Consider the following 13432-nt stretch of genomic DNA (forward strand, 5'->3'; position numbering starts at 1 on the left):
ACTTCCAGTAGGGGTCGAAGTTCCCTTCTACGCTGCAGGGTTATGTTGGAAAGGTCCTGAAAAATCTTAATGTTCACTCCTCTGTGGGTAATCTGGTTCCTTTCTCTCGCCTTGCGCATAATGTCCTCCTTCAGGGGAAAGTCCACCAGGCAGCATATCACGTCTCTCGGGGGGTCAGTATCATGGCCTCTGGGGCGCAGGGCTCTGTGTATGCGCTCAAAAGCCACTGGGGTGTCCGGAGGTCTTTCCAGGAGGTCATTGAAGATATGGGTGACTCTTTGGGACAGCAGGTTAGGGTCCAGGGACTCTGGTATGCCCCTCACCCTCAGGTTGCGGTGTCTCCCTCTGTTATCAAGGTCTTCCAGGTGCCTGTTGATGTCCCTCAGGTGTATGGCGTGGGACTCAGAAAGCTGCTGCACTTGGCAGAGGGAGGCATCATGGCGGGTCTGCACAGCTTCTAATTCGTCCACCCGAAGCGACATGGAATGAATGTCAGCCCTCAGGTCGGATATCGCAGCGGATAGGGTATGCTTAATATCCGCTGCTACACTGCGTAAGTCTTCTAGGCTTATCGCCGGCTGTTCCCCGGGACTTGCATCCGGCCTAGTGCGCAGCGGGCTTCTGCTGTGCGAGCGAGATTCACTCGAGGCCGCGGCTCGGGAGCTACTGGTAGGCCGCGACCGGAAGATTTCCGGAATCTGCCAGTGCGGGTGAGTCTCAGGCTCCAGGGGTGAGCGGGGTCTAGCCGCCGACATAGTGGAGCGATAAGGAGTGCAATTCAGAGGTAAAAAGCACACTGTCACTTGCCTTAGCCTATGTAGCAGGGTCCCGTGGACGGGAGCTCGGGAGTTATGCGGCCATCTCGGAACAGCGTCAAGCCACGCCCCTGGAATTGACTTTTTAATAAATATACTGCACTATGATTTCCAATATGCTTCACCCAAGCCATTTATGTTAGATCATTTTAAGGAGACACCTCTGTTGCTGAGAACCATCTCTTTCATATGTAGTGCCCTCTACTTAGGTAGGTGCTAGAGGTTAGGATTTTGTGAGGACAGGCAAATTCAGGCAGGCCTAGCTGGAAGCTAGGCCTGTTTGTTTTGATCTGTGTGTGCTGGGAGTGGCCTAAAGTAGCAGCTGGTGACTCACAGACAGCATCACCTCACTGTCACCTCCCTCTTTCTTCTAGAGGATTCTAGAAGAGGAGGAGGGGAAGAGAGGTGGAGCTGTCTGGGGTGTTTCAGGGAGCACTGACCAATCCCCAACTAGGATTGGAAGGGGACAGGCCTTCTTAATACCCAGGGTCAGCCCAGCTGGAGAGGAGTTGTCGGGTGGAGGAACTGATGGAGTACTGGGTTGTCAGGGCCTTTGAGGGAGCTCCCCAGTCTGGGGGGACACGACCTTGGGTCTGGGACTCGGGTGTAGGATGGAGCCCTTCAAGAACATATGAAGGACCTGAACAGGAGGCACAGGAGGAGTCAGAGGACAGCAGGAGCTAGTGCTGCCGAGCAAATCTCCATGAGGGAACCACCGGTCGCAGGCAGGAGGGCTGGTGAGTGACAGGCACAATCAGGAGGACTGGGGAGGCATGCCTGAGAGGACTGGAAGTAGGGTTGCACCAGTACTGATACTGGTATCGGTGCCGATACTAAGCATTTGCACGAGTATCGGTACTCCTGCAAATGTCTCGCTACCCAAAAACGATACCCTCGGGCTCTGTACTTTCAGCTGTCAGCAGGAATTCCCGCTAACAGCTGAAAAGTAAAGAAAAAAATGCTGGCAATTATTGGTTGTTAAAGAATGGGGCCACCGCGTCCTTAACAACCAATCACGTGTCCTTGGGATTTGCCTCCCTGCCTCCTCCTCCCCTCTCGCCAGCTATAACCAGGCTCAGGACCGCATGTCTGTGGAAACTTCCTGCATTAGAGGTGAGCAAGCCCAGCTCCCCCCATCCCACTGTCCTCCCCCTCCTGCCAGGTGCAGCCAGGTGTATTATGTATGAAATTTTGTTTATGCATGGACACTATATATATATGCTCATTTTCAGATTATTAACTCGCCAAGATATATTTGGGCATCAATATTCACTTTTCTTTGCCAGCAATTTTTGTTTTATGTTATTAAAACTATATAATTAGAATTTGATACAGCAGCGCAGCACATATATTTATACTTTTTTTTGACGGGGAACATACACTGGGTGTTTGCACCAGCTGAATGTTTTCAATCATGTCTATTTAAGTGGCAGCACATACATTTTGTTATGTTTTATTTGAATAGAGAGCAGTACCCAGGATTGTGATTCCCCTCCCGACTTTATCAGCTCACCTTTTTTTTCCTCATCTAGCACATCTTCACCCCAGCCTCACCCAACTCTCCCCAAACCACCCCTTTACCTACTCTTCCTAGGTGATAAGTACTGGTAATCGGTATCGGCGAGTACTTAACAAAAAGTATTGGTACTCGTACTCTGTGTCAAAAAATTGGTATCGGTGCAACCCTAACTGGAAGTGGGCAATCTGGGATGGGTGCAGAGCCAGCAGTAAGGACTGTGATCTCACGGCAGTGGAATCGGGCAGCTGCAGCCAGGAGGGCTGGCAGGGCCTGAAGAGGGCTTACTGGGAGCAGTAGTCAGGACAGCTAGCACTAGAGACTTCCTATTTGTGCTACACTAAAAGGGGCCCGCGGTCCCTGCCTGCAAAGGGCGCTTGCTGAGGCCTGGCTGAGCCAATGTCAGGCCTAAACCATGTGCTAGCTGTGCCTGGGAAGTAAGAGATGTGCTGGAGAGAGAGAAAGAGAGAGTAACAGTCTGCAAGCCAGAGTTGTGCTGGAGGAGACTGGAGTAACGGATGGATATAGCTGTCCCAATCGATTGCTATACAATTCAACAATTGATTGCTAAATAATCACCCAATTGTTTGTTCCACTGGGCATTCCATAAATTCCCTTACCCATCGAAGTTCTATTCCCTCAATAAAATGCCAAAAACAAACATATGGACTGTTCATTGTCTCCAAGGTGATTGGGAAGTGAATACCGGGCTGGGCAGGGTGACAGGTGGGCCACAACTTTCAGCAGCCCCTAGGGAGGTACCACTACACATATACTCTGCCGATTGAGAGAGTTAATTACTACAAGGCGTATTTGTTATAGTGTTTTGGTACATTTTGCATTTCTCATGCACAGTTGAAGGTGGAGCACAGTTAAAAGACTAATCTGCTATTGCACTTTATGCTTTAATCACGGTGATTGGAATATTCTGTGAAGACCTTTCTATCACACCTTAAGGAGCTGTCAGATTACTGAACCTACCTACTGTGGATTGGATATTTTTGCAAAAAGAAGTGTTACTTCAGCTGGATCAGGTGCCCTTACAAGGATCCATCAGCCAATCAAGTGAGAAAGAAATGCAATGCTCGGATTATCTATTGAGAGAAAGAAAAGAAAGAGGGAAGGGGGAGAGAATATTCTGAAGGGTCACTGCAGTCCCATGGGGGGGGGGGGGGTGCAATTTAGTACATTTTTTAAAACTTAATACATGAAGATAATAGATATTTTAATGATAATTTCCTTGTTACAATATATTACCTTTGTACGTTCTGATTTCCTCCACCAGGCAGCCACATTCCTCTTTAATACGTTCTTCAATGCTGCGCTTTCCCAAACCAAAATTTCTCAGTGTTGTCAGAGAAAATCGTCTAAGTTGTCTCCAACGATTTCCTTCACTAGCTATTAACCCTGAAAAATAATGAGGACCTAGATACAGTCATGGCAAAAAATATTGACAATCCGTCATTTCGGTCAGATAATGCACCACTTGTTTATGTATTCTCGTTCTTATTTCTTTTGTTTGTATTGGTATGACACGAAAATGTGGAGAAACAAAAAGCCAAATCTGACACATTCCAAGCAAAACTCCAAAAGTGGACTGGACAGAATTATTGGCACCCTCTCAAAATTGTAAGAAATATTTGCATTCCAAGTTTGTGATGCTCCTGTCATTTGTAATTAAACTCACCTGCATCAATTAACAGGTGTTGACAATGTAGAAATCACACCAGCAACCAGTTAAAATGGTGAAAATTTGTCTCAACCTTTCGGTTGCATGTGTCTGTGTGCCACAAGGAGCATGAAGAAGAGAAAAAGTAGTAAAGAATTGTCTGAGGATTTGAAAACAAAAATTGTTCCTGTGTCCACTGTGCGCAACATTTTCAAGAAGTTTACAGCCCATGGCGCTGTAGCTAATCTCCCTGGATGAGGATGAAAGAGAAAAATTGATCAAATAATTGCAAAGAAAGATTGTTTCAATGGTGGATAAAAGAACCTCGATCAACTTCCAGACAAATTCAATCTGACCTACAGACACAGGATACAACTGTGTCAGCTCGCACTATATGTTGCCATCTTAATGAGACGGCACACTATGGTAGGAGACCCAGGAGGACCCCATTGCCAACACAGAGACATAAAAAAGCCAGATTGGAGTTTGTCAAACCTTGCCTGAGGAAGTCAAGGAGTGTGCTACCAAATAATAAATTGAGGGTGCCAAACATTTTTGTTCAATCCATTATTAGAGTTTTGCATGGAATGTGTCAGATTTGGCATTTTGTTTCTCCACTTTTTTGTGTTATACCAATACAAACAAAAAAATAAAGATGAGAATGCCTAAACATTTGCAATTGCAACAATTTTCTGGCCAAAGTGGTCCATTATCTGGCCCATTAATGTTTATAAAATATATGACATGGTACTTGTACTGAAAAGTTTAGGGAGCCCCGCTAGGGATCACAACAACCTCAACTGATTTTAACATTAAACATGATTAGCAGGTTTTTGTTTTCATACTACATAGACTTAGGCAGTTGCAATTTCTTTACTAAACCATCAAAGCTTTCTATTCCCAATAGACTGTAAGTGCTTTCTAAGATTCATCTATTCAGCAAAATAAAATTCCAACAAAAGCCAAGTTAACAATTTCCAGTATTATCTAACAATTGGGTTTGTAGTGACGGATGGACACCTTACCATTTACTTTTGGAAGACTTTATTTACAATTGGGTGCCCTGCAGCCCTTAGATGTTCTTGATGATCTATCTACTTTACACAAACTTAGGCTACTACCTTTCAATGTTTTAACAAGACCTGACCACTCAACATGACCACAGCTCAATTTTAATCTACCCTCCATAGACATAGGACATCATAGTGTGTTATCTTTTACCATAGCCTTGGAAGACTCTATCTACTGTTGGTTGTCTTCCTCGTCCCGTAAAGTCTTCTCCGTGATCCACCAACGCCTCCTTCACTGCATCATAGCCGCAAAACACAACCACAGGGTGCGGGCCAAAGTAGAAGGTATAAACTGAGCCATATTGCTTACCCAGCTGTGAGCAGAAGAGAGCAAACATTGGAAAAGCTTCTTAGAGGTTTTATATACTGTATGTGTTTTATGTCTAATAAATGCAAGACGCATACATTTTTGCATGCACTAAACACACACTAGGCCTACACATGACAGCTACTAACTCTGGATGAGAAGTTTGGGAGTATCTTGGCTTAAGGGTGCCTCTGTGCACTTGCCACAATAGATTCAATTTTCAATAAAACAGGAAAGTCTCCTGCAATGTATTAAAATCTTACATTTTGGCTCTTATTACATATACAGTCCTATGCAATGCCAATTCAAAAACATGAGCCATCACAAAGAGGGTCCCTGAAGTGAGATGTTTTGAAGGGAACAAGGGTGTAAATCCCTGTGTGAAACCTCATGCAAAATTGTTTTTTTTTATTATGGCAATATCAATTTCTGCATTGACTTTCCTTCTTCCTCCTGGACATGAAAGATTTCTTAATTTATACTCTTTTACATGTGAAATATATTTTTCAGTTTACTTTTTTTTCTGTGTTTTGTAGGTTCTGTGGCCACAGTTCTCCATCACAAGTCATTATTATCTAGTATTGCTTTGTTTGTCTTTTACCTGTTACCAAATGTTAGTTGTGCCCATACCTAACATTTACATACCGCATCCAATTCGCATAACATGTGAACCAAACTGCTTTCAATGGAGCCCGTTCACATATGTCCAGGGTGGCTGCAGTCTGTTTTTAAAAAGCGTCCTGTGCATATTTCTAATCTTGGTTTAACTAAATTTAAAATAATGTTTGCATTTAATTATGCTTTAATACCCTTGAATAGTAAAAGGCAAAAGAATCCTTGCAATTGATCATTTAACAGTTTTTTTTTTTTATATCAACACCCAGAGAATCTGGTTGCCATCTTTTTGCATAGCTTGTTTGCTGGATTTGGCATGGGGACACATTGGATACCTTTAGCTGGCATTGTGCTCTTGCTGGATGTCCCTGTGCCTTTAGGGAGGAGTGAGCTCTCTCCAGACAAACCTGCCCTTAATTTATCCACTGCTAGATTTACTGCAACTTGGAGACTCTCAAAACTATAACGTTTTAACCTTCTATGAGGAGGTGAGTTGCCATCTAGATAAAGGAAGGCCCGTAGACGTGGTGCATCTGGATTTTGCAAAAGCATTTAACAAATTTCCCCATGAACGTTTACTGTACAAAATAAGGTCTATTGGACATCTAGAGAGTAGACCTGTACAGTAAAGTATATTAGAAACTCAACATTTGTATAAAAAATGCACTAAATTACACCCCCCCCCCCCCCCCCCCATGGGACTGCAGTGACTCTTCAGAATATTCTCTCCCCCTTCCCTCTTTCTTTTCTTTTTCTCAATAGATAATCCGAGCATTCATTAGCAACCTGCTGTTACATTGCCTCTCCCGAACCCCAGTCAGTTACAATACACTAGCAAAGGGCAGGGAGGAGGTCCGTCATTTTGGTGCACCAGCTGTATTGAGGCATTAGTGTATGTAGCCGACCACCCCATCTCCCATCGTGGCATAACCAACCGAATATATGGAGGAACAAGTAAGATGAGAGGGGGGGGAGAAACAACAAAAAAGAAAAACTTCCCCAAAAAAGAAAAAAATGCGTCCTGTCCAGGAGACAAGGGATAGGTATAGTACTGAGATGGTGCTAGTCATACAATGAGCATTGAGATAAGTCCAAAAGGTTTATTGGAGTTAATTTAGTCTTCCGGAGAGGTGGGGTGACGTGGTCCAGGATCAACAGAGTGTGATGCAGACCTCGGGTGTCTGCGGCGTTGTGGGAGAAACGCCATGCTTTGTGCATAATTTCTTCTTTAAGGGTGAAATAGTGAACCCTGCATAGGACGTCACGTGGGCGGTCACTATGTTCCCTCCTGGGCTCCCCCACTCTGTGCACCCAGTCTATCTCAATAGGGGACAAATTCAAACTCTTCCCAGGACTAGGTTGAGGATGGCAGTGACAGATGGTTTCAAGTCCGTACCCGCCGTGGCCTCCGGTATGCCTTGTAGTCATATATTATTCCTGCGGCTCCTATTCTCTCCGTCTTCTATGCGCAGTTGATGTTGACGAATATGGTGCAGGTGTTCCTTGGAGGCCCGTTCAAGGGATGTGATGCGGGTTGCATGGTCAGATTGAGTATCAGTTAGGGCAGAGATTGTGGTCTGATTAGTGGAGACCTGCTGTTGGATGGCCTGAAGGTCTATGTGGAGTGAGGTCTCCATTTTTACCGCCCAGGACCCAAACTCCGCTCAGAAGGCCACTAGAAGCGTCAAGGCTTCAGATCTAGGTAATTCTCCTGATGTTGGAGGGGCTACAGCTCCAGGGCCTGCATCTGGAAGCGGGACAATAGAGGTGCCAGATCTGGACGCTACACTTGGAAGGACGGAGTGCTGGGTCGGGGGGGTCATCTGATTCCTGCCGCTGTCCACTGCCGGCTGAGTAGGAGGAGGAGGTTTGCTCTTCCCTGGGTTAAGCGCGGGTGCCATCTTGTCTTTGGGAGTGTGGGGATCGGACTGAGATGTGCGGAGCAGGTATTGCTGGATTGTGCCCTGTTATAGATCCGTTGACTCGGTAGATCAAGAGCTGTGTGTGGACATGCTTTTCAGGGATGTGCAATGTCTGAGGTATAGCCTGTCTGCTACGGATAGTCACGGGTAGGGATGAGCCGAACACCCCCCGGTTCGGTTCACACCAGAACTTTCGAACGGACCCCAAATTCGTACGAACGTTAGAACCCCATTGAAGTCTATGGGACTCGAACGTTCGAAATTAAAAGTGCTAATTTTAACGACTAATATGCAAGATACTGTACTAAAAAGGGTTTGGGGACCTGGTTCCTGCCCCAGGGGACATGGGTCAATGCAAAAAAAAAGTTTTAAAAACGTCCGTTTTGGCGGGAGCACTGATTTCAATGATGATTAAAGTGGGAAAAAAAGTGAAATATTCCTTTAAATATGGTGCCTGGGGGGTGTCTGTAGTATGCCTGTGAAGTGCCACGTGTTTCCCGTGTTTAGAACAGTCCCTGCACAAAATGACATTTCACAGAAATAACGTCATTTAAAGCTGCTTGTGGTTTTAATGTTATATCTGGTTCCTGCAATATGGTTGAAAATCATTGAGAAAAAATGGCATGGGTAGCCCTCCCTGCCCATTACCAGCCCCTTTGGGTCTTGTACGCATATTAAGGGGAACCTCGTACCCATATTAAAAAAAGGAAATGCGTGTGGCCCCCAGGCCCTATATACTCAGAACAGCAGTATACAGGCGGTGCAAACAAGACAGGGACTGTGTAGGTTTGTTGTGTTAAGTTGAATCTGTTTGTAATTTTCAACTGGTACATTTTTAAAGTGTAGCTCCAGTCAAAAAAAGATATTTTTAAGCTTTTTGGAAAACATAGGGAAGGATTATCACCCCTGTATAATTTGTTTTGTCGTCCATCTTTTTTCATCTCACTTGCTGTTGTCTCCTTCCGTTTGCAAGTAGGAGATGTTTGTAAGTTGGATGTTTGAAAGTAGGGGCCTGCCCTATATCCTCTGCAGAAATGACCGAACAAGGTGTTGGTTTTGCCACAACATTGTAAGCCCTGAAAGTGACTCTTGGTGGGCGCTGGAGCGCCCTGCTGTGAACGATTATATCAAGAAATGTAATTACATGCCATTGTTGAACAGTGGTAGAAAAATTTACCTTTGGTGGTTGTGGTGCTGGTGCCACAACACTATAAGTCCTCACAGTTACTCTGGGTGGGCACAGGAACGGGCCCTCCTGTGAAATATTATATCAAGAATTGTAATTACATGTCCCTGTTAAACAGGGGCAGAAAAATTGGGCCTTAGGCACTTGTAGCTGGTGCCACCACACTGCAACTTCTCCCATATACTCTAGTTTTATTGCAGGAATTAGCCCTGCTGCAAAGCATTGCATCAAAAATTGTAATTAAACGCCCCTGTTAAACAGGGGCAGAAAAATTGGGCCTTAGGCACTGGTGCCACCACACTGAAACCTCTCCCATATACTCTAGTTTTATTGCAGGAATTAGCCCTGCTGCAAAGCATTGCATCAAAAATTGTAATTAAACACCCCTGTTAAACAGGGGCAGAAAAATTGGGCCTTAGGCACTGGTGCTGGTGCCACCACACTGCAACCTCTCCCATATACTCTAGTTTTATTGCAGGAATTAGCCCTGCTGCAAAGCATTGCATCAAAAATTGTAATTAAACGCCCCTGTTAAACAGGGGCAGAAAAATTGGGCCTTAGGCACTGGTGCTGGTGCCACCACACTGCAACCTCTCCCATATACTCTTGTTTTATTGCAGGAATTAGCCCTGCTGCAAAGCATTGCATCAAAAATTGTACTTAAATGCCCCTGTTAAACAGGGGCAGAAAAATTGGGCCTTAGGCACTGGTGCTGGTGCCACCACACTGCAACCTCTCCCATATACTCTAGTTTTATTGCAGGAATTAGCCCTGCTGCAAAGCATTGCATCAAAAATTGTACTTAAATGCCCCTGTTAAACAGGGGCAGAAAAATTGGGCCTTAGGCACTGGTGCTTTTGCCACCACACTGCAACCTCTCCCATATACTCTTGTTTTATTGCAGGAATTAGCCCTGCTACAAAGCATTGCATCAAAAATTGTACTTAAACGCCCCTGTTAAACAGGGGCAGAAAAATTGGGCTGATGGCATCACCCAGAACCAGAAATGTTCTTCCAGCATATAATCGGAGGAGGAAGAGGATAGACAATCAACATAACAGGACAGTCACTCAGCATCAGCATAGGCAGTCTTGAAGGGATGTGATATTTCAAAAAAAATTATTCGGTTACATCAGCTTCAGGTGCTTGGTAGCTGTGGGTGATCCAAGACTGATTCATCTTGATGAAGTTCAGTCGATCAACTGATTCGGTAGACAGGCGCACCCTGTGATCGGTAACAAAGCCACCAGCAGCACTGAAGGTGCGTTCCAAAAGAACGCTGGATGCAGGACAGGCCAGTAGCTCAATTGCATACTGTGCAAGCTCTGGCCAGTGATCCATCCTCAAGACCCAGTAAGCCAGAGGATTTTCGGTGGGAAAGGTGTCCATGTCTGACCTTGCCCCTAGGTATTCCTGCACCATGTAAATCAGACGCTGGCGATGGTTTCTGGAACCGATCATACCTTGGGGCTGCGGACTAAAAAATAGTCTGAAAGCATCAGTCAGACGGCCACCTTCTCCACCGCTCCTTCTGACCGATGCCTCAGCAACACGTTGTCCAGGACCAGGAGTTTGTAACCTCCCAGTCTCTGGGAACGCGTTGCACAGACCTTTCTGCAAGGCCTCCCGGAGATGTCTCATCCTCTGCTCCCTCTGCGATGGCAAGATAAGGTCGGCAACCTTACCCTTGTACCGTGGATCAAGGAGAGTGGCCAGCCAGTAATGGTCCCTCTCCTTGATCCGAAGAATACGAGGATCCTTCCGCAGGCTTTGCAGGATCAGGGAGGCCATGCAGCGTAGGTTAGCTGAGGCATTCGGTCCGGAGTCCTCTGGGTCACTAAGGGCAACATGATCCGCAGCTACCTCCTCCCAGCCACGTACAAGTCCACGTGTTTCTTGGGACTGTAAATCATCCCTACAAGACTGCTGCTGCTGCTGCTGCTGCTGATGCTAAGGGCCAGTCTCCACCTCCATGCTGACACAATCATCCTCCTCCTCCTCCTCCTCATCCTCTTCCTGTGTGATGGGTGGCACAGCAGGAACACTGTCTGGATAAAGGGGGCCTTGAGAGGCAAGGAAGTCCTCCTCTTCCTGCCTCTGTTCTGCCTCAAGTGCCCTGTCCATTATTCCACGCAGCGTATGCTCCAAGAGGTGGACAAGAGGTACAGTGTCACTGATGCATGCACTGTCACTGCTCACCATCCTTGTGGCCTCCTCAAACGGTGACAGGACAGTGCATGCATCCCTGATCATGCCCCACTGGCATGGTGAGAAAAAACTGAGCTCCCCTGACCCTGTCCTGGTGCCGTAGTCGCACAGGTACTCATTGATGGCCCTCTGCTGCGTGTGCAGCCGCTGCAGCATGGCCAACGTTGAGTTCCACCTGGTGGGCATGTCACATATAAGGCGGTTCTTGGGCAGGTTCAACTCCTTTTGGAGCTCAGCCAGCCGAGCACAGGCAATAAATGATCGGCGGAAATGCACACAGACATTCCTGGCCTGCTTCAGGACATCCTGTAAGCCGGGGTACCTGCCCAAGAACCGCTGTACCACCAGGTTAAGGACGTGAGCTACACAGGGCACATGGGTCAGTTGTCCCTGTCGGAGGGCGGAGAGGAGGTTGGTGCCATTGTCGCAAACCACCATTCCTGGCTTAAGCTGGCGTGGCGTCAACCACCTCTCGGCCTGCCCCTGCAGAGCTGACAAAACATCCGCCCCAGTGTGGCTCCTGTCCCCCAAACAAACCAGCGCAAGCACGGCATGGCATCGTTTTGCCTGCGTACTTGCGTAGCCCCTGGAACGCCTACGGAGCACCGCTGGTTCTGAGGACAGAGCACTGGAAGAGGCCATGGAGGAAGAAGAAGAGGAGGGGGTGGAGGAGAGAGGTGTGTCACAACCAATAGTAGCATTTTGGAGGAGTGGTGGTGGAACAACCTCCAACACTACTGCACCTTGTCCTGCATCCTTCCCAGCTGCCAGAAGAGTGACCCAATGGGCCGTGAAAGACAGGTAACGTCCCTGTCCATGCCTGCTGGACCATGAGTCAGCGGTAATATGCACCTTACCGCTGACCGCCCTGTCCAGCGAGGCAAGGACATTGCCTTCCACATGCCGGTAGAGAGCCGGAATCACCTTCCGTGAGAAAAAGTGGCGTTTGGGGACCTGCCACTGAGGAACCGCACATTGTACAAACTCACGGAAGGGGGCCGAGTCTACCAACTGAAAAGGCAGTAGTTGAAGTGCTAGCAATTTAGCCAAGCTAGCATTCAACCGCTGGGCATGTGGATGGCTGGGAGTGAACTTCTTTCGCCGGTCCAGCAGCTGGGGCAGGGACATTTGCCTGCTATAATCGGATGTGGGTGTACTGCTAGCAGAGTGCCCGGAAACACTTGGCTGTGACACACCTAATTCTACACTTTCATTTCTCTCAGAGCAGGTTTCAGAGAGGTTTGAAGGTCTAGTGGGGTTGGAGATGCCAGCTGATGAGGAGCAAGGAGAGGGCCGCTTTGTTCTTTGGTGTGGGTCTTTGAGGTACGCTTGCCAACGAGCTGCATGGCAGGTCAACATATGTCTGGTCAAGCATGTGGTGCCCGGAGGGGCGTGATAGCGTCATGACATAGGGGGCGTGGCCTCGGAGCTTGAGCCTCCGCGTCCTCCCCGCTCTCCCTCGCCTTCCCTCCGCCTCCCGCCGCACCGAGCGCGGCGCTCTGCTTGGACGCACGAACTCCACGGACCGGCCAGCTGATTCGGACACTGGAGGGGCTACTTCATCGGCCGAACAGCGGACCTAGGTGCCGGGGATACTCCAGGATGAGGTGGGACACCGCCGCTTTCCGTCTGCTGCACACTCTGCACATGCTGGCTAATTGACCCACACTCCCACAGTTCGCGTACCACTGCTCGCACTTTCCAAACAGCGCAGTGAGTAAAGACAGCAATCCCTGGATGAGCAAAGCTGACGCCGGAACATCGGGACAGATTCCCCATGGCTGAACCAGGGAGGTGGTAAGCTTGACAGCCTGTGAGGGCTCAACGTAGCTAAATAGTACACTTGCTTGTTGTTACCTGTGAGGGGGAGTGTGGTGGCAGTGACAGAGGGAGAAAGACCTGGGACTGGAGAGTGTTGCAGGAAGTACAAGGACTTAATAGTAATCCCACATAGATACATCGGAAGAGAGATACCAGTAGCCTAGACGGATACTATATTGAAGATCTATTTAAAATCAAGTGTCAAGTGTCACTGTATCGCTGGAGTATCGCTGAGGTTCCTGTATTGTGGAAGTTACATCACTGCAAATGGGTTATTGAGCCTTTTCATAGTAAACAGCAAAA

At 47.3% G+C, this 13432-nt stretch overlaps 1 protein-coding gene across 1 annotated transcript in view; it reads right to left on the reverse strand.

Moving 5' to 3' along the window:
* Positions 1–13432, reverse strand: part of LOC143982852 (cytochrome P450 2G1-like) — a 54058-nt gene that overhangs the window by 23443 nt on the left and 17183 nt on the right. The window contains exons 2-3 of the mRNA XM_077481904.1: positions 5222–5384; positions 3589–3738 (exon numbers count right to left, since the gene is read on the reverse strand). Coding sequence (XP_077338030.1) covers positions 3589–3738; positions 5222–5384 — 313 coding nt within the window. The remainder of the gene's footprint in view (positions 1–3588; positions 3739–5221; positions 5385–13432) is intronic.

Source organism: Lithobates pipiens, unplaced genomic scaffold, assembly GCF_037356315.1.
Source record: "Lithobates pipiens isolate NorthernLeopardFrog02 unplaced genomic scaffold, aLitPip1_a1.2 Scaffold_1, whole genome shotgun sequence".
NCBI lineage: Eukaryota > Metazoa > Chordata > Amphibia > Anura > Ranidae > Lithobates > Lithobates pipiens.